Source organism: Oncorhynchus gorbuscha, linkage group LG03, assembly GCF_021184085.1.
Source record: "Oncorhynchus gorbuscha isolate QuinsamMale2020 ecotype Even-year linkage group LG03, OgorEven_v1.0, whole genome shotgun sequence".
In the NCBI taxonomy this organism is placed as follows: Eukaryota; Metazoa; Chordata; class Actinopteri; order Salmoniformes; family Salmonidae; genus Oncorhynchus; species Oncorhynchus gorbuscha.
The window spans coordinates 26,460,845-26,479,319 of NC_060175.1; the positions used below are offsets into that span (position 1 = coordinate 26,460,845).

General features: G+C 44.3%; 1 protein-coding gene across 13 annotated transcripts in view; it reads left to right on the forward strand.

The window, feature by feature from the left end:
- The window catches only part of LOC124029411 (SLIT-ROBO Rho GTPase-activating protein 3-like), a 72,337-nt gene extending 54,204 nt beyond the window's left edge, over nt 1-18,133 (forward strand). For 8 of the 13 annotated variants that reach the window (XM_046341122.1, XM_046341135.1, XM_046341148.1 and 5 more), the window contains 9 exons: nt 654-714; nt 1,005-1,082; nt 1,567-1,701; nt 2,190-2,295; nt 9,961-10,188; nt 10,434-10,688; nt 13,606-13,773; nt 14,008-14,308; nt 15,291-18,133. In XM_046341122.1, the coding sequence (XP_046197078.1) occupies nt 654-714; nt 1,005-1,082; nt 1,567-1,701; nt 2,190-2,295; nt 9,961-10,188; nt 10,434-10,688; nt 13,606-13,773; nt 14,008-14,308; nt 15,291-15,800 (1,842 nt within the window). In that variant the 3' untranslated portion in view covers nt 15,801-18,133. Of the gene's footprint in view, nt 1-653; nt 715-1,004; nt 1,175-1,566; nt 1,702-2,189; nt 2,296-9,960; nt 10,189-10,433; nt 10,689-13,605; nt 13,774-14,007; nt 14,309-15,290 lie in introns of those variants that run through there. The other 5 variants (XM_046341173.1, XM_046341180.1, XR_006837774.1 and 2 more) reach the window with 4 other exon arrangements.
- Nucleotides 18,134-18,475: the final 342 nt, after the last annotated feature.

Consider the following 18,475-nt stretch of genomic DNA (forward strand, 5'->3'; position numbering starts at 1 on the left):
CAATTAATTGGTTAATAGACTAATTTTACACAGAATTAAAGAGAACACAATCATATTGTATCTCTATGGTAGTTGCCATGATTATACATAATTCACTCTGTGTACCTAGACAGATAATTCATTTATTAATGTGCTTTGTTCACTCTCATAACCTGTTGAGTCACCTTACCTTACCTCTCCCCCCTATCCCTCTCAATCCCTCCCTCTCAATCCCTCTTTCTCCATACCTCTAAAACCCTCCCTCTCCCTCTCTCTCAAACCCTCTTTCTCAATCTCTCTCTCTCTCTCTCTCTCTCTCTCTCTCTCTCTCTCTCTCTCTCTCTCTCTCTCTCTCTCTCTCTCTCTCTCTCTCTCTCTCTCTCTCTCTCTCTCTCTCTGCCCCCTCTCTCTCTCTCTCTCTCTCTCTCTCTCTGCCCCTCTCTCTCTCTCTGCCTCTCTCTCTCTCTCTGCCTCTCTCTCTCTCTCTCTCTCTCTGCCTCTCTCTCTCTCTCTTTCTCTGCCTCTCTCTCTCTCTCTCTCTCTGCCTCTCTCTCTTTCTCTGCCTCTCTCTCTCTCTCTTTCTCTGCCTCTCTCTCTCTCTCTTTCTCTGCCTCTCTCTGCCTCTCTCTCTCTGCCTCTCTCTCTGCCTCTCTCTCTCTCTGCCTCTCTGTTAGGACTCAGGGCAGGCTATACCAGTGGTGGTTGAGAGCTGTGTCCGCTACATCAATCTATACGGTAAGAGGATGTAGTCCATGTATTTGAATATACTACTATATAGCCTCCATTTTGGATCTATGTGATGTAGTTTCTCATATTGGAATATTGAATATTGAAACTACCATGTAGTGGACAGACAGAATATGTTTCTGATGTTTGGGCTGTGGATATACTACACTCAAGTTTCAGTTTAGTGTGTGTTTGTGTGTGTCCATGTCTGTGTGTCTCTGTATGCGTTCCTGCCTGCGTGTGTGTTTGCCAGAGATTTTTCAGTCTTAATGCTGACTTGGGGTGCTCTGCTCCAACAGGCCTTCAGCAGCAAGGCATATTCAGGATTCCCGGCTCCCAGGTCGAAGTCAACGATATAAAAAATTCTTTTGAGAGAGGTCGGTCCCAGCGAGGCCCCAGCACGGCTGCCACAGACCTTCGCTCTAGGACTGTAAAGTGCAGACAGATACATAGAGAGCACATTGGTCATGTATGGCACTGTCATGGACAAGCTATTTGAGATGTACAGCCGCAGTAGTTGCCAAATTCTTAACAGGAATGCTATAGTTGGATGAAAATACTGTAGTGACAAACGTACAAATATATCTTCATTATTTTTGTCAGCTAACTAATATGTTTATAGAGAGAGCTTAGGCAAATGTTTTCCTATAGACTAGTTAATGAGGTGTTATTTTGTATTAAATGACAGCTGACTGTGTTCTTACAAGCTTACACAGTTTACAAAGCAGATGTACATTCACAATTTTACAGATGTACTTTTTCAGCATGACTTGGGTTATATAGATTCAACAAGATTAAAGCAGTGTGACTGGATGATTGACAGATTGTGTGACTCTGTACCATATCATGTGATGCCCCTAGGTGAGGACCCATTGGTCAACGACCAGAGTGACCATGACATCATGGCGGTGGCGGGAGTTCTGAAGCTGTACTTCAGGGGGCTGGAGAACCCACTGTTCCCCAAGGAACACTTCCTCGACCTCATGTCTACCATCAGTAAGTACTACTAATGTACTATGACCTCATAGCAACCATCAGACTACTGTACTCCACTGGGGCGGATGCAGGATTTAGATCAGGATGGGAACACTTTTTGGCTTCAAGGGCCAGATCGGCATTTAAAAATTCAACAGAGGGCCGTCCAGATTTTTTGGGGACTGATTCGTATGTCAAAATCGATTTGCATGCCAGAAAAAGGGCAGTTATTGTAAAATATACAGGTCCATTATCATTTCTACATGCTTTCTATTTGGTTGTAGACGTTCAAGAGTGGCCTGGAGAGTTTTCTAACCCCCAACAAAATGTTTTTTTACTTAAACCTCTGTAGTTTGCCCACTCATGGTTTAGCTAGTAATTGATCTAATAATTGATTGGATTTATACAGTAAATATGTTTACTATCGTAAAGTAGATATACATTTCATATTGTATACATCGGAATGATTGTATCCCTCTGTCTCTCTCCCCCCTTTCTCTATCTCTCAGAACTAGACTCTGGTGCAGAGAGAGCTCATCACCTTCAGCAGATCGTTGTAACTCTTTCTCACCCCGTCATCATCGTCATGAGATATCTGTTTGCATTCCTCAACCAGTAAGTATATATAATTCAGTAAGTCTATATATCAATCAGTAAGTCTAATCATCAATCAGTAAGTGTAAACATCAATCAGTACGTCTTTACATCAATCGGTAAGTCTAATCATCAATCAGTAAGTGTAAACATCAATCAGTACGTCTTTACATCAATCGGTAAGTCTAATCATCAATCAGTAAGTGTAAACATCAATCAGTACGTCTTTACATCAATCGGTAAGTCTAATCATCAATCAGTAAGTGTAAACATCAATCAGTACGTCTTTACATCAATCGGTAAGTCTAATCATCAATCAGTAAGTGTAAACATCAATCAGTACGTCTTTACATCAATCAGTAAGTCTATACATCAAGCAGTAAATCTATACATCAAGCAGTAGGTCTATACATCAATCAGTACGTCTGTACATCAAGCAGTACGTCTGTACATCAATCACTAAGTCTATATATCGATCAGTACGTCTATACATCAATCAGTACGTCTATACAGTGGGGAGAACAAGTATTTGATACACTGCTGATTTTGCAGGTTTTCCTACTTACAAAGCATGTCTGTCATTTTTATCATAGGTACACTTCAACTGTGAGAGACTGAATCTAATACAAAAATCAAGAAGTAATTCATCTGCATTTTATTGTATAACATAAGTATTTGATACATCAGAAAAGCATAACTTTAATAATTTTTTTGTACAGAAACCTTTGTTTGCAATTACAGAGATTATACGTTTCCTGTGGTTCTTGACCAGGTATGCACACACTGCAGCAGGGATTTTGGCCCACTCCTCCATACAGACCTTCTCCAGATCCTTCAGGTTTCGGGGCTGTCGCTGGGCAATACGGACTTTCAGCTTCCTCCAAAGATTTTCTATTGGGTTCAGGTCTGGAGACTGGCTAGGCCACTCCAGGACCTTGATATGCTTCTTACGGAGCCACTCCTTTGTTGCCCTGGCTGTGTGTTTCGGGTCGTTGTCATGCTGGAAGATCCAGCCACGACCCATCTTCAATGCTCTTACTGAGGGAAGGAGGTTGTTGGCCAAGATCTCGCGATACATGGCCCCATCCATCCTCCCCTCAATATGGTGCAGTCATCCTATCCCCTTTGCAGAAAAGCATCCCCAAAGAATGATGTTTCCACCTCCATAATTCACGGTTGGGATGGTGTTCTTGGGGTTGTACTCATCCTTCTTCTTCTTCCAAACACGGCGAGTGGAGTTTAGACCAAAAAGCTCTATTTTTGTCTCATCAGAACACATGACCTTCTCCCATTCCTCTTCTGGATCATCCAGATGGTCATTGGCAAACTTCAGACGGGCCTGGACATGCGCTGGCTTGAGCAATGGGACCTTGCGTGCGTTGCAGGATTTTAATCCATGACGGCATAGTGTGTTACTAATGGTTTTCTTTGAGACTGTGGTCCCAGCTCTCTTCAGGTCATTGATCAGGTCCTGCCGTGTAGTTCTGGGCGGATCCCTCACCTTCCTCATGATCATTGATGCCCCACGAGGTGAGAACTTGCACGGAGCCCCAGACCGAGGGTGATTGACCGTCATCTTGAACTTCTTCCATTTTCTACTAATTGCGCCAACAGTTGTTGCCTTCTCACCAAGCTGCTTGCCTATTGTCCTGTAGCCCATCCCAGCCTTGTGCAGGTCTACAATTGTATCCCTGATGTCCTTACACAGCTCTCTGGTCTTGGCCATTGTGGAGAGGTTGGAGTCTGTTTGATTGAGTGTGTGGACAGGTGTCTTTTATACAGGTAACGAGTTCAAACAGGTGCAGTTAATACAGGTAATGAGTGGAGAACAGGAGGGATTCTTAAAGAAAAACTAACAGGACTATGAGAGCCGGAATTCTTACTGGTTGGTAGGTGATCAAATACTTATGTCATGCAATAAAATTGAAATTATTTACTTAAAAATCATACAATGTGATTTTCTGGATTTTTGTTTTAGATTCCGTCTCTCACAGTTGAAGTGTACCTATGATAAAAATTACAGACCTCTACATGCTTTGTAAGTAGGAAAATCGGCATAAACGGCAGTGTATCAAATACTTGTTCTCCCCACTGTACATCAAGCAGTACGTCTGTACATCAAGCAGTCAGTCGTTTTTATGGCTTTGGTGCTATTTTCACAAGTATGAGGTAACATTTCACAACTCTTAGTACAAAACTCAAAACAGATCATCAAAAAGACTGTTTTTTTCTCCACTTTAATCACATTTTCAATTGTACAACTAACAAACCTTTTCAACAAACCTAATCAGTGTTCCATCCCACAATTGGTCATCATATAAAAGGGGGTGTGTGAACACTTGCAATTTCTTTCAACATGGAGTAGGATAGACAGCAAGGGAGAGAAAGAAATGAAAGAGCTCATAGACAGGGAGCCCATCAGAGAGGTGGGCATGGGCTCCATCAAAGATGTCAGAGAGGTGGGCATGGGCCCCATCAAAGATGTCAGAGAGGTGGGCATGGGACCCATCAAAGATGTCAGAGAGGTGGGCATGGGACCCATCAAAGATGTCAGAGAGGTGGGCATGGGCCCCATCAAAGATGTCAGAGAGGTGGGCATGGGACCCATCAAAGATGTCAGAGAGGTGGGCATGGGCCCCATCAAAGATGTCAGAGAGGTGGGCATGGGCCCCATCAAAGATGTCAGAGAGGTGGGCATGGGCCCCATCAAAGATGTCAGAGAGGTGGGCATGGGCCCCATCAAAGAGGTGGACATCAGAGTAAGGGAGGCTATTGTGTCTAATGAAGTCCAGACCATCTTCGTTGACCATGTGACAACGGAAGCCTTACCATTTAAAAAAATATATATATATATTTTACGTTTTTATTTAATCAGGTAGGCTAGTTGTAAACATGTTCTCATTTACAACTGTGACCTGGCCAAGATAAAGCAAAGCAGCGCAACACAAACAACAACACAGAGTTACACATGGAATAAACAAACATACAGTCAATAATACAATAGAAAAAGTCTATATACAGTGTGTGCAAATGAGGTAGGATAATGGAGGTAAGGCAATAAATAGGCCATAGTGGCAAAATAATTACAATATAGCTATTAAACACGAGTGATAGATGGGCAGAAGATGAGTGTACAAGTAGAGATACTGGGGTGCAAAGGAGCAAAATAAATACAAATCGATAAGAGTATGGGGATGAGGTAGTTGGATGGGCTAATTACAGGTGGGCTATGTACAGGTGCAGTGATCTATGAGCTGCTCAGACAGCTGGTGCTTAAAGCTAATAAGGGAGATATGAGTCTCCAGCTTCAGTGATTTTTGCAGTTCGTTCCAGTCATTGGCAGCAGAGAACTGGAAGGAAAGGCGGCCAAAAGAGGAGTTGGCTTTGGGGGTGACCAGTGAAATATACCTGCTGGAGCGTGTGCTACAGGTGGGTGCTGCTATGGTGACCAGTGAGCTGAGATAAGGCGGGGCTTTACCTAGCAGAGACTTATAGATGAACTGGAGCCAGTCGGTTTGGCGACGAATTTGAAGCGAGGGCCAGCCAACAAAAGCATGCAGATCACAATGGTGTGTAGTGTATGGGGCTTTGGTGGAAAAACAGATGACACTGTGATAGACTGCATCCAATTTGCTGAGTAGAGTGTGGGAGGCTATTTTGTTAATGACATCGCCGAAGTCAAGGATCGGTAGGATAGTCAGTTTTACGATGGTATGTTTGGCAGCATGGGTGAAGGAGAGTTTACAGTCTAACTAGACACCTAAGTATTTGTAGTTGTCCACGTCTTCTAAGTCAGAGCCGTCCAGAGTAGTGATGTTGGACAGGCGGGTAGGTGCAGGTAGCGATCGGTTGAAGAGCATGCATTTAGTTTTACTTGTATTACAGTAAAGAGCAATTGGAGGCCACGGAAGGAGAGTTGTATGGCATTGAAGCTTGCCTGGAGGGTTGTTAACACAGTGTCCAAAGAAGGGCCAGAAGTATACAGAATGGTGTCGTCTGCGTAGAGGTGGATCAGAGACTCACCAGCAGCAAGAGCGACCTCATTGATGTATACAGAGAAGAGAGTCGGTCCAAGAATTGAACCCTGTGGCACCCCCATAGAGACTGCCAGAGGTCCGGACAGCAGACCCTCCGATTTGACACACTGAGCTCTATCAGAGAAGTAGTTGGTGAACCAGGTGAGGCAATCATTTGAGAAACCAAGGCTGTCGAGTCTGCCAATGAGGATGTGGTGATTGACAGAGTCGAAAGCCTTGGCCAGATCAATGAATACGGCTGCACAGTAATGTTTCTTATCGATGGCGGTTAAGATATCGTTTAGGACCTTGAGCGTGGCTGAGGTGCACCCATGACCAGCTCTGAAACCAGATTGCATAGCAGAGAAGGTATGGTGAGATTCGAAATGGTCGGTAATCTGTTTGTTGACTTGGCTTTCGAAGACCTTAGAAAGGCATGGTAGGATAGATATAGGTCTTTAGCAGTTTGGGTCAAGAGTGTCCCCCCCTTTGAAGAGGGGGATGACCGCAGCTGCTTTCCAATCTTTGGGAATCTCAGACGACACGAAAGAGAGGTTGAACAGGCTAGTAAATAGGGGTGGCAACAATTTTGGCAGATAATTTTAGAAAGAAAGAGTCCAGATTGTCTAGCCCGACTGATTTGTAGGGGTCCAGATTTTGCAGCTCTATCAGAACATCAGCTGAACGGATTTGGGAGAAGGATAAATGGGGAAGGCTTGGGCGAGTTGCTGTTGGGGGTGCAGTGCTGTTGACCGGGGTAGGAGTAGCCAGGTGGAAAGCATGGCCAGCCGTAGAAAAATGCCTATTGAAATTCTCAATTTTGGTGGATTTGTTAGTGGTGATAGGAAACACTATCTTCAGTGCAGTGGGCAGCTGGGAGGAAGTGTTCTTATTATCCATGGACTTTACAGTGTCCCAGAACTTTTTTGAGTTAGTGTTGCAGGAAGCAAATTTCTGCTTGAAAAAGCTAGCCTTGGCTTTTCTAACTGCCTGTGTATAATGGTTTCTAGCTTCCCTGAACAGCTGCATATCACGGGGGCTGTTCGATGCTAATGCAGAACGCCATAGGATGTTTTTGTGTTGGTTCAGGGCAGTCAGGTCTGGGGAGAACCAAGGGCTATATCTGTTCCTGGTTCTAAATTTCTTGAATGGGGCATGTTTATTTAAGATGGTTAGGAAGGCATTTAAAAAAAATATCCAGGCATCCTCTACTGATGGGATGAGATCAATATCCTTCCAGGATACCCCGGCCAGGTCGATTAGAAAGGCCTGCTCGCTGAAATGTTTCAGGGAGCGTTTTACAGTGATGAGTGGAGGTCGTTTGACCGCTGACCCATTACGGATGCAGGCAATGAGGCAGTGATCGCTGAGATCTTGGTTGAAGACAGCAGAGGTGTATTTAGAGGGGAAGTTGGTTAGGATGATATCTACGAGGGTGCCCGTGTTTAAGGCTTTGGGGAGGTACCTGGTAGGTTCATTGATAATTTGTGTGAGATTGAGGGCATCAAGTTTAGATTGTAGGATGGCTGGGGTGTTAAGCATGTTCCAGTTTAGGTCGCCTAGCAGCACGAGCTTTGAAGATAGATGAGGTTCACATATGGTGTCCAGAGCACAGCTGGGGGCAGAGGGTGGTCTATAGCAGGCGGCAACGGTGAGAGACTTGTTTTTAGAGAGGTAGATTTTTAAAAGTAGAAGTTCAAATTGTTTGGGTACAGTTCTGGATAGTAGGACAGAACTCTGCAGGCTATCTTTGCAGTAGATTGCAACACCACCCCCTTTGGCAGTTCTATCTTGTCTGAAAATGTTGTCGTTTGGAATTCAATTTCAGAATTTTTGGTGGTCTTCCTAAGCCAGGATTCAGACATAGCTAGAACATCCGGGTTGGCAGAGTGTGCTAAAGCAGTGAATAGAACAAACTTAGGAAGGAGGCTTCTAATGTTAACATGCATGAAACCAAGGCTATTACGGTTACAGAAGTCGTCAAAAGAGAGCGCCTGGGGAATAGGAGTGGAGCTAGGCACTGCAGGGCCTGGATTCACCTCTACATCGCCAGAGGAACATAGGAGGAGTAGAATAAGGGTGCGGTTAAAAGCAATTAGAATTGGTCGTCTAGAACGTCTGGAACGGAGAGTAAAAGGAGGTTTCTGGGGGCGATAAAATAGCATCAAGGTATAATGTACAGACAAAGGTATGGTAGGATGTGAATACAGTGGAGGTAAACCTAGGTATTGAGTGATGAAGAGAGATATATTGTCTCTAGAAACATCATTGAAACCAGGAGATGTCATTGCATGTGTGGGTGGTGGAACTAATAGGTTGGATAAGGTATAGTGAGCAGGAATAGAGGCTCTACAGTGAAATAAGCCAATAAACACTAACCAGAACAGCAATGGACAAGACATATTGACATTAAGGAGGGGCATGCTTAGTCGAGTGATCAAAAGGGTCCAGTGAGTGGAGAGGTTGGTTGGTTGGGGGTCACGGCGATTTAGACAGCTAGCCAGGCCATTGGTAGCAAGCTAGCATAGGATGGAGCTCTGTTATTAGCCACCTCTTGTGTTCCGTCAGTAGATTAGTGGCATTCCGTGTGGTAGAGGGGATTAATCCAAATCACACAACAACAAAAATTAAAAACAATAGATATAGTTATAGAGGCCCAAGAAGAAAACATAATAATAATAGAAATAAATAAATAGTCTATTCAGATAGCAGCCGGTAAGACAGCTGCCGGTTAGCAGGCCGCAGATGGGCGTTCAGGTAACGTCGCGACGGAGGTGCCAGCCGGATAACTCCTTTGGGTAGATAACGTCGGCAGTCCAGTTGTGCAGGCCCGGTGGGGCTCCGCGTAGGCAGTAAAACGGGTCCGGATAGGTGACAGCAGCCCAGGATTGATTGATGGAACTCGGGAGTGATTGACGGAGCTGGCTAGCTCCAGAATAATTGATGTTTGCTCCGGAATCGACGAAAGCCGATAGTCACACGGATAGCAGCTAGCTAGCTGTGAGATCCAGGTATGAATGTCCAGAGAGCAGTTGAAATCCAGGGACATGGAGAGAAAAATTGGTCCGGTATGTTCCGTTCCGAGCCGCGCTGCGCTGCGCCGTACAAAACTGGCGATAGATTTTCGAGCTAAAGGATAGCTGATGACCACAAACCGTGGTTAGCTGAATACTAACGATTTGCCAGTAAAGAAGCTAACTAGCTTCTGAACTAGCTTCTGATTAGCTTCTGGCTAGTTTCTGGCTAGCTTCTTGGAGTTTCTGGCTAGCTTCTTGGAGGATTACAGATTTGAGGTAAATAATACTTTTTTATAAATATAAATTGGTGAGGCGGGTTGCAGGAGAGTGTTTTGAAGATGAGTTGATGGAAAATAAAAATAAAATGTATGTGAAAAAAAGTTGTAAATATATATATTTACGGGACACGACAAGACGAGGGACAAAAGACGTCTGAACTGCTATGCCATCTTGGATTGGAATCTATGATGAGAAATGAGAAGAGAATCATATGAAAAGTAATGTAAGCATTGCATTGTGAAAGGCAGTTACTTTATATGAAAGGTATTTCTAGATGAAAGACTGATTTAGCTTTTTTGAGTTTTGAACTAAAAGTTGTAAAATTATACCAAAGTGATAAAAGAGAACTGTAATTCCCCATTGTTTCTCTCCAGTCTATCCCAGTACAGTGATGAGAACATGATGGATCCCTATAACCTGGCTACCTGCTTCGGCCCGACTCTGATGCCCATACCTGATGGTCACGATCCTGTGGCCTGTCAGACGCACGTTAATGAGGTCATCAAGACGATCATCATCCACAACGAGGTCATCTTCCCGAGCCACCGTGAGCTGGACGGACCGGTCTATGAGAAGTGCATGGCTGGAGGAGAGGAGTACTGGTTAGTGATGTTATAGTATACTGGGCCTTGGTTCTGCTTGGATGGGAGAGAATATGGAGATTAACCAACGTAGAGAAGGGGATTAGAGGACTGGACCCAGTTCTGTGTTTCAAATGACTTCACTCTCTTGTTGGGCTGGTTTAGTCCAAAGCACTATACTATGTCCTTCTTTATCATCTGAATCTATCAATCAATGTATTTATCTATCTACAATATATTATTGTCTCTCTCTCTACACCATTTAGTGACAGTCCCCAAAGTGGGCCAGGTGCCATTGATGAAGTGGACAATGGTACAGGCCCTCACACCAGTGATGATGAACTGGAGCAGATCGAGGCCATCGCTAAGTTTGACTACGTGGGGCGTACTCCCAGAGAGCTGTCCTTTAAGAAGGGGGCATCACTGCTGCTGTACCTGAGAGCCTCTGATGACTGGTGGGAGGGACGACACAACGGAGTGGACGGACTCATCCCACATCAGTACATTGTGGTGCAGGACATGTAAGTACAATATTTCTGTGTAACTGCTCAAATGCTACATGCCTCTGTTTAGGATAAGCACTTCTATTGTAATCGTCAGTAGACGAGAGACAGACTGTGCACCCCTACCATGGGGCCTCCAGGTTATGTGAGTCCATGTCAATAACAGTGAATTGATATGTCAATAGTCAATAATCATGAACTGTGCCCAAAGTGCATTAGTCTGATACTGTGTCAATGCAGCAGTTTGCATACAGTAAGCATCAAGCACTTCAAAGCAAATAAATCCCCAATTAGTAATTAAATGAGATGTCCTCTCCTCAGTCTCTTGAACTAACATTTCCGCAAGACAAGGATGGAACATTAAGGTCACTCTGTAACAGGTCATTTATCCTTCCGGAACCCTACCCAACAGCCAAACACCATCCATCACCGTGGAGATGACAGAATTAAACCCTAATTAGGGAAAGACACAGGATGCGTCCAAAATTGCATCCTATACCCTTCATAGTTCACTACTTTTGTTTAGAGCTAGCGCACCAGTCAAAAGTAGTGCACTATAAAGGGAATAGTGTGTCATTTGGGATGCAGGCACACTTATCTCCAACTGATCCTGGTGACCTAAATTTGGGATATGCTTAACACCTCGGGCCATCCTACAATCTAAGATAGATGCCCTCAATCTGACAAATTATCATTGAACAACTCTAAATCCGTAAACACAGGCACCCTCATAGATATCATCCTAACCTACCTGCCCTTTAAATACACCTCTGCTTTCTTCAACTAGGATCTCAGCGATTACTGCCTCATTGCCTGCGTCTGTAATGGGTTCGCGGTTAAACGACCACCCCTCATCACTGTCAAACGCTCCCTAAAACACTTCAGCGAACAGGCCTTTCTAATCGAACTGGCCTGGATATCCTGGAAGGATATTGACCTCATTCCGTCAGTAGAGGATGCCTGGTTATTCTTTAAAAGTGCTTTCCTCACCATCTTTAAAAAGCATGCCCCATTCAAAACTTTAGAACTAAGAACAGATATAGCCCTTGGTTCCCTCCAGACCTGACTGCCCTTGACCAGCACAAAAACATCCTGTGGCGTACTGCATTAGCATCGAAAAGCCCCCACGATATGCAACTTTTCAAAGAGGTTAGGAACCAATATACACAGGCAGTTAGGAAAGGAAAGGCTAGCTTTTTCAAACAGAAATTTGCATCCTGTAGCACAAACTCCAAAAAGTTCTGGGACAATGTAAAGTCCATAGAGAATAAGAGCACCTACTCTCAGCTGTCCACTGCACTGAGGCTAGGAAACACTGTCACCACTGATAAATCTACGATAATCGAGAATTTCAATAAGCATTTTTCTACTGCTAGCCATGCTTTCCACCTGGCTACCCCTACCCTGGTCAACAGCTCTGCACCCCCCACAGCAACTTGCCAAGCCTCCCCATTTCTCCTTCACCCAAATCCAGAGAGCTGATGTTCTGAAAGAGCTGCAAAATCTGGACCCCTACAAATCAGCTGGGCTAGACAATCTGGGCCCTCTCTTTCTAAAAATTACCTGCCGAAATTGTTGAAACACCTATTACTAGCCTGTTCAATCTCTCTTACGTCATCCCCCTCTTCAAAGGGGAGACACTCTAGACCCAAACTGTTACAGACCTATATCTATCCTACCCTGCCTTTATAAAGTCTTCGAAATAAAAGTTAACAAACAGATCACCGACTATTTCGATTCCCACCGTACCTTCTCCGCTATGCAATCTGTTTTCCGAGCTGGTCATGGGTGCACCTCAGCCACACTCAAGGTCCTAAACGATATCATAACCGCCATCGATAAGAGACATTACTGTGCAGCTGTATTCATCGACATGGCCAAGGCTTTCGACTATGTCAGTCACAGCATTCTTATCGGCAGACTCAACAGCCTTGGTTTCCCAAATGACTGCCTCGCCTGGTTCACCAACTACTTCTCAGATAGAGTTCAGTGTGTCAAATCGGAGGGCCTGTTTTCCGGACCACTGGCAGTCTCTATGGGGGTGTCACAGGGTTCATTTCTCAGGCCGACTCTTCTCTCTGTATATATCAGTGATGTCTCTCTTGCTGATGGTGATTCTCTGATCCAACACAGACGACACCATTCTGTATATTTCTGTCCCTTCTTTGGGCAATTTGTTAACTAACCTCCAGACGAGCTTCAGTGCCATACAACACTCCTTTCGTGGCCTCCAACTGCTCTTAAATGCAAGTACAACTAAATGACATGCTCTTCAACCGATCACTGCACGCCCCCGCCCACCCGTCTAGCATCACCACTCTAGACAGTTCTGACTTAAAAATATATGGACAACTACAAATACCTAGGTGTCTGGTAAGACTGTAAACTCTCCTTCCAGACTCACATTTAGCATCTCCAATTTAAAATTACATCTAGAATGTGTTTAATTGCTAAATTGTAATTATTTTGCCACTTTGGCCTATTTATTGCATTACCTCCCTAATCTTACTACATTTGCACACACTGTATATAGACTTCTCTATTGTGTTATTGACTGTATGTTTGTTTATCCCATGTGTTACTCTGTGTTGTTTTTGTTGCACTGCTTTTCTCTATCTTGGCCAGGTCCCAGTTGAGACCTTTTTCTCAAGTGGCCTACCTGGTTAAATAAAGGTGAAATAAATAAAAAATCAGGGGCCCGGGGAAACTGTACTTGTTAATAATAACTTGAAGAGGTCCAATATCTGGAGTTAGATTTTGTTCCCGAAGGATTGTTTGTTGCCATTATAATTTCAGATCATCTCTGGTGTAAGGGTATCCAGATGATTTGCAGTGACTCGTTAATGAAATTGTATAATTGTTTATGCATTTTGCCAGCATACAAAAAACAAATGAATAAACCCCCCGTATGCTCTCTGTCTCTCCGTTACCTCAGGGAAGATGCGTTCTCAGACAGTCTGAGTTGGAAGGCTGAGAGTGAGGCCAGTAGTGGACCCCACCAGGAGGACAGAGACCGACCCTCATCCAGGAACCGTGACCGAAGCTCCCCCTGCGAACGCAGACAATATACCCCTGACCACCACTATGGAGATGCTCTTGGAAGGTGGCTACACATTGACTTTATGATGATTCATGCTCACAGTTCACAGAATCTGATGTAATGCAGGTTAACAGGTTTTCTAGACACATGCAGGATGAGATGTTTTCCTCCATAAAGAGGCTACAAAATAATGGTTCATTTAGTGTAGTTGTATTGAATGAGCTATAATTTATTTTTGCACTCTGTCCTTGATGCTGTCTTGAGAGTCTGTCTGCTTTCTGTGTTGTGGCCTTTCAGGGTGAGGGTTCGTTCAGACAGTGCTGTTATCCCTCACCACAGGAGCACCACCGACACTCACAGCCCCACCCGAGGTATGGACACGCCCCCTAGGGTCATGCCCCGCCCCTGCAGCCCTCACAAGATGGCTGTCAGCAGGGGCCGCATGGACAGTCCAGAGAAACGCCATCTCAGCACGTTCAGCAGCACAGGAAGTATCAACCATCCAGATAGAAAGTGCTTCCGTGATGGCTCCACCCTCAGACCCTCCCCCGGCTCCACCCGCCACGGTAGCCTTGGCGACCAGAAATCACTGGCAGAGGTGAGAGTCTATGAAGTAAATGAATAACAAAACGCACACCCGGCCTAATGATGGGGTGCTGACTACCAGAAAATAAACTAACCAATTTAAAAAAGAAGGTTGCCCACTCATCTCTCGTTGCTTGTGGAATTATTTAACAAAGGTTTTGGCAAAAGAGCATTTATCAGGGTATACAGAGGTGAGAATCTAATCACTGCAATAAAGACTTAAAAATTATCAAAGCAATTGATTCAGTGGGTGAAGTCAGGCAAGACCAAACTTCCCTTGTTATTCTTAATATAACTATTTCCTGCCAGTCAAGCCATGCTCGGAGTTGTGCAGTCGAAGCCAATGAGGATATTCTCCTGTCTGTTGTTCAGAGAGATGGCGAGACAGGCAGACAGACAGAAAAGACCGACAGACAGAGGGAGAAATATTTCCAGCATAGTTTCTGGATCCCAGCCAGTACTCAGAGGGACAAAGTCAGGTAGCAGTGGGAAGGACATCTGAGAGAGAGGCCCACATTGCCCTCTGTCTCTCATTTCCTAATTACTGTTCAGTCTGTTAGCTGCTGCTAGCTCCACATGTAAATATGGCTCCCTTTGTTTGCTTCATTAGAGAGAGAATATTGGAACCATTTCTGAAGTGTTAATTTGTCCATTTGTCCCTGCTTTCAAGAAGAAACAGTTTGTTTTTTATTGGGAAGACTTGGTTTGTCAGTATTTTGTCTGAGTATAAACAATAAGAGCAGATGTTTGAATGGGCCATTCTTATTTCTATTGGTGTGTGTGTGTGTGTGTGTGTGTGTGTGTGTGTGTGTGTGTGTGTGTGTGTGTGTGTGTGTGTGTGTGTGTGTGTGTGTGTGTGTGTGTGTGTGTGTGTGTGTGTGTGTGTGTGTGTGTGTGTGAATTGTCATCATCTACTACTATGGACAGCCAAGATAGAGTGTGTTGCAGGACGTCAGACACTGGATTAATATCAGTGGTGAAACTGTGTATTACAGGACATAGAGAAGACCATGAATACCGCCCTGCATGAGCTGTCTGAGCTTGAGCGGCAGAACGTGGCCAAGCATGCTCCCGACGTGGTCCTGGACACCTTGGAGCCCCTGAAGCAGCAGCACCTCTCCTCCTGTGGGTCCAGACCACCCTCTGAGACCCCTGGCAGCCCCCTCCACACCAACACCATGGCCATCAGAGACCCTGACGCCGCCCTGCGCCGTAGCAGCAGTTCCTCGTCCTCCGAGACCATGAGCACCTTCAAACCGGCTCTGACTGCACGGAGGCCCATCGCCCCCCTCAGGCCGCCTCCGGTCAGACCCCTTCGGCCTGCTCCCATCCACCTGGGACATGGCCAGGGACAGGGACAGGGGCAGCACAGGTCTAGTAGTTCCAGCTCCTCAGGCCTGGGAAGTCCAGCATCTATCACTCCCACGGACAGGGTGTTCCCCAAGGCTCCATCCCCGTCCCCCTCCACTTCCTCCTCGTCCTCAGACAAACAGGGTCACATGTAGCCTGGCTAAGCAGGCTGCTGCAGTCACAGAAAGAGCCCAGGAACTATAGAGACAACTGACTGAGCAGGCTGCAGCACACAGCCACAGGTCAGGATAGGCATACAGTAGTAAGAATTGAGTAAGCTGCAGCCATAGCCCTGTACAGGAGCTATAGTAGTAACTGACTGGACAGGGCACTGTCTGATCACAGCCACATCCCAAGAGCTACAGTACAGAAGGAAGTGATTCTGCAGAGCACCGACTGATTGCTCATAATCAGCATCTTCTTCATTTCCTTCTGGCTGTGACAACAGACACATTGAGACCTTGTCTCTGTGGGAACAATATCGACCACTAACTAGTAGGAGGTTGGATTCAACATGTAGGATGAAGGCTGATTAATTGGTTTATTGACAGCCGGATGTCCACCAGTATTAACTGTCTGCTTGTCGGTTGAGATTCTGAATCACTCAGAAGAAACATGAACTGTACTATGATAATCATTATAAAGTATGTTTCTACTCTCTCCATGTGGCACAGAACTGCCACAGAACAAACCTGATCAAATGGATGCACTGGATAACGCTTTGTTTACTGTTATAGCCATCTGTGGTTGTAGCCTGCTAGTTAGTCTGAATAACAAACCATCTCAAACTGAAGTTTGGTGTTTTTGAGCTGGTAGTCTAAGACTAGCGCCTTCTTCGTCTGCAAATAGGAAGACTTAATACAATCTCTTGATCTGTCTATCTCTCTCTCTTTTGCTCTCTCTCTCTCTTTCTGTTTCACTCTCTCTCTATCTCCCCCAGATTAGCCGTGGTACCTCAAGAAAAGAGCACACACCTTGTCATGACTCGACCCAGTCTACTAACGATGCACTGATCTGGTCTGGTCATTTTCTATGAGCCTGTACTAGTTGATCCTGCATACTGTGTGTGTATGTGTATATATTCTATGAGCCTGTACTAGTTGATCCTGCATACTGTATGTGTATATATATTCATATTCATACAGTTACATGTTTGAAGACATAGGAGAATCAACCCCTGACAGGGTTAGTTGTGCTGTTACATGTGGACTGGATCTCTTACTTGGTGAACTAGATTGGATTCTCAATTCAGGCCCATTATGTGTAACCACAGTTTTCTTATAGTCCTGCTTTGGAGTTATACAGTATGTAGATGGGCTTGCTTGCTTGGTGGTATGTGTTCCTGTATGTATTATATGAGGGATTATTATTCAGCAAAACACATGTTTAAAGTGTTATAGATATTTTGAATGGAAAATCATATGCATAACGTTGAAAACTACCTGTATGTATGAATAACATGGTATGCTAGAAACAGGATATATATTATCATTAGCCTTGCAAAGGGAGGAACAGAACAAGATAATAAATGTGGGGAATCTGTATCCGAAATGCCCTTTTGGTACTCTTTTGTTGAAATTCTAACACACTGACACTTAGTGGTAAAATGTTGCATGTATATCTGTCTTAACAGTACAGCAGAATCCAATTGGTAAATGGTTTTGTAGCTCCTCTTAGTGGTAAAGATAGAAAAAACACTTAGTGTTTTACCCCCATAGTAATTTGAGGCATTTGCATTGTCCCATGTCTCATTATCTGTCACAAGGTGGCGACTGTGTTACACAAAGAATTTAGTCCAGCTAAATCCCAGAACAACTAAACCTGATGTGTCAGTACTTCCAACAAATCTAAAAGCATTGGATTGGTGGATGTGTGTTGGCTTGTTGGAGTTTCCACCATATATCTTATACCAGTCATTTCCTTTCAAATAATTTACATTTACATTTTTGTCATCTAGCAGACACTTTTATCCAGAGTCAGTGAAGGGAAGTGAACATGTGCACACTTTGAGAGGAAGAAGAGATCATTGGGATGTAGTCCTAATCTTACTGTAGATTCATCAACTTGAGAAATTGGTATTGGACTATTATTCCATAACAAATCATACACTTGAACAGCAACATATTTCCGGAGTTTGAAAGCAAATCAAATCATGTTTACATACTGTACGTAGGCTAGTGATGACATATCCTCTTTGTTTCACTTATTCCTGTCACGCCTGCTCCCGCTCTTGCCTCGAGCGCCAGGCTCCCTAGCATAATGCACTCCTGCCATCATCATTACGCACACCTGCCTTCCCCCATCACACGCATCAGAGATTATTGGACTCACCTGAACTCAATAACCTCGTCATTACCTCCCCTATATCTGTCTGTTCCCCCGCTACTCTCCCCGCTTCAGCATTGATTGTCTTATGTCCTTGTATACCTGTGTGCTGATGCTGTTCCTGTCTTGTTCCATGTCTTTTCAGATTAAATGTTTGACCTGCTTCTCATCTCCGGGAATGGTCCTTACAATTCTAGATCAGTTCTCCCTATGAAGTGGTCGAAGCAGGCATGTAAAAATGGATAAGACTTTCCATGTGGAGGTCAATGCCCATAAAAAAGTGCTGACAATATCTAAATGTATCTACCAACTACTCAGACATTCAAAGAACCCAATTAAAATGGCTTAAAATGAAATTGGGGGATGAAAGGAAACCATTTCGGAGATTGTTCCACACTCTGAAGTTAAATACCCCATATTTCCATACTAATTTACCTTAAAAAAAAGAAATCGGAGGCATTTAATTTGCCCTTCAGCATCCTGATCAAAGAAATACTGTGGTTGT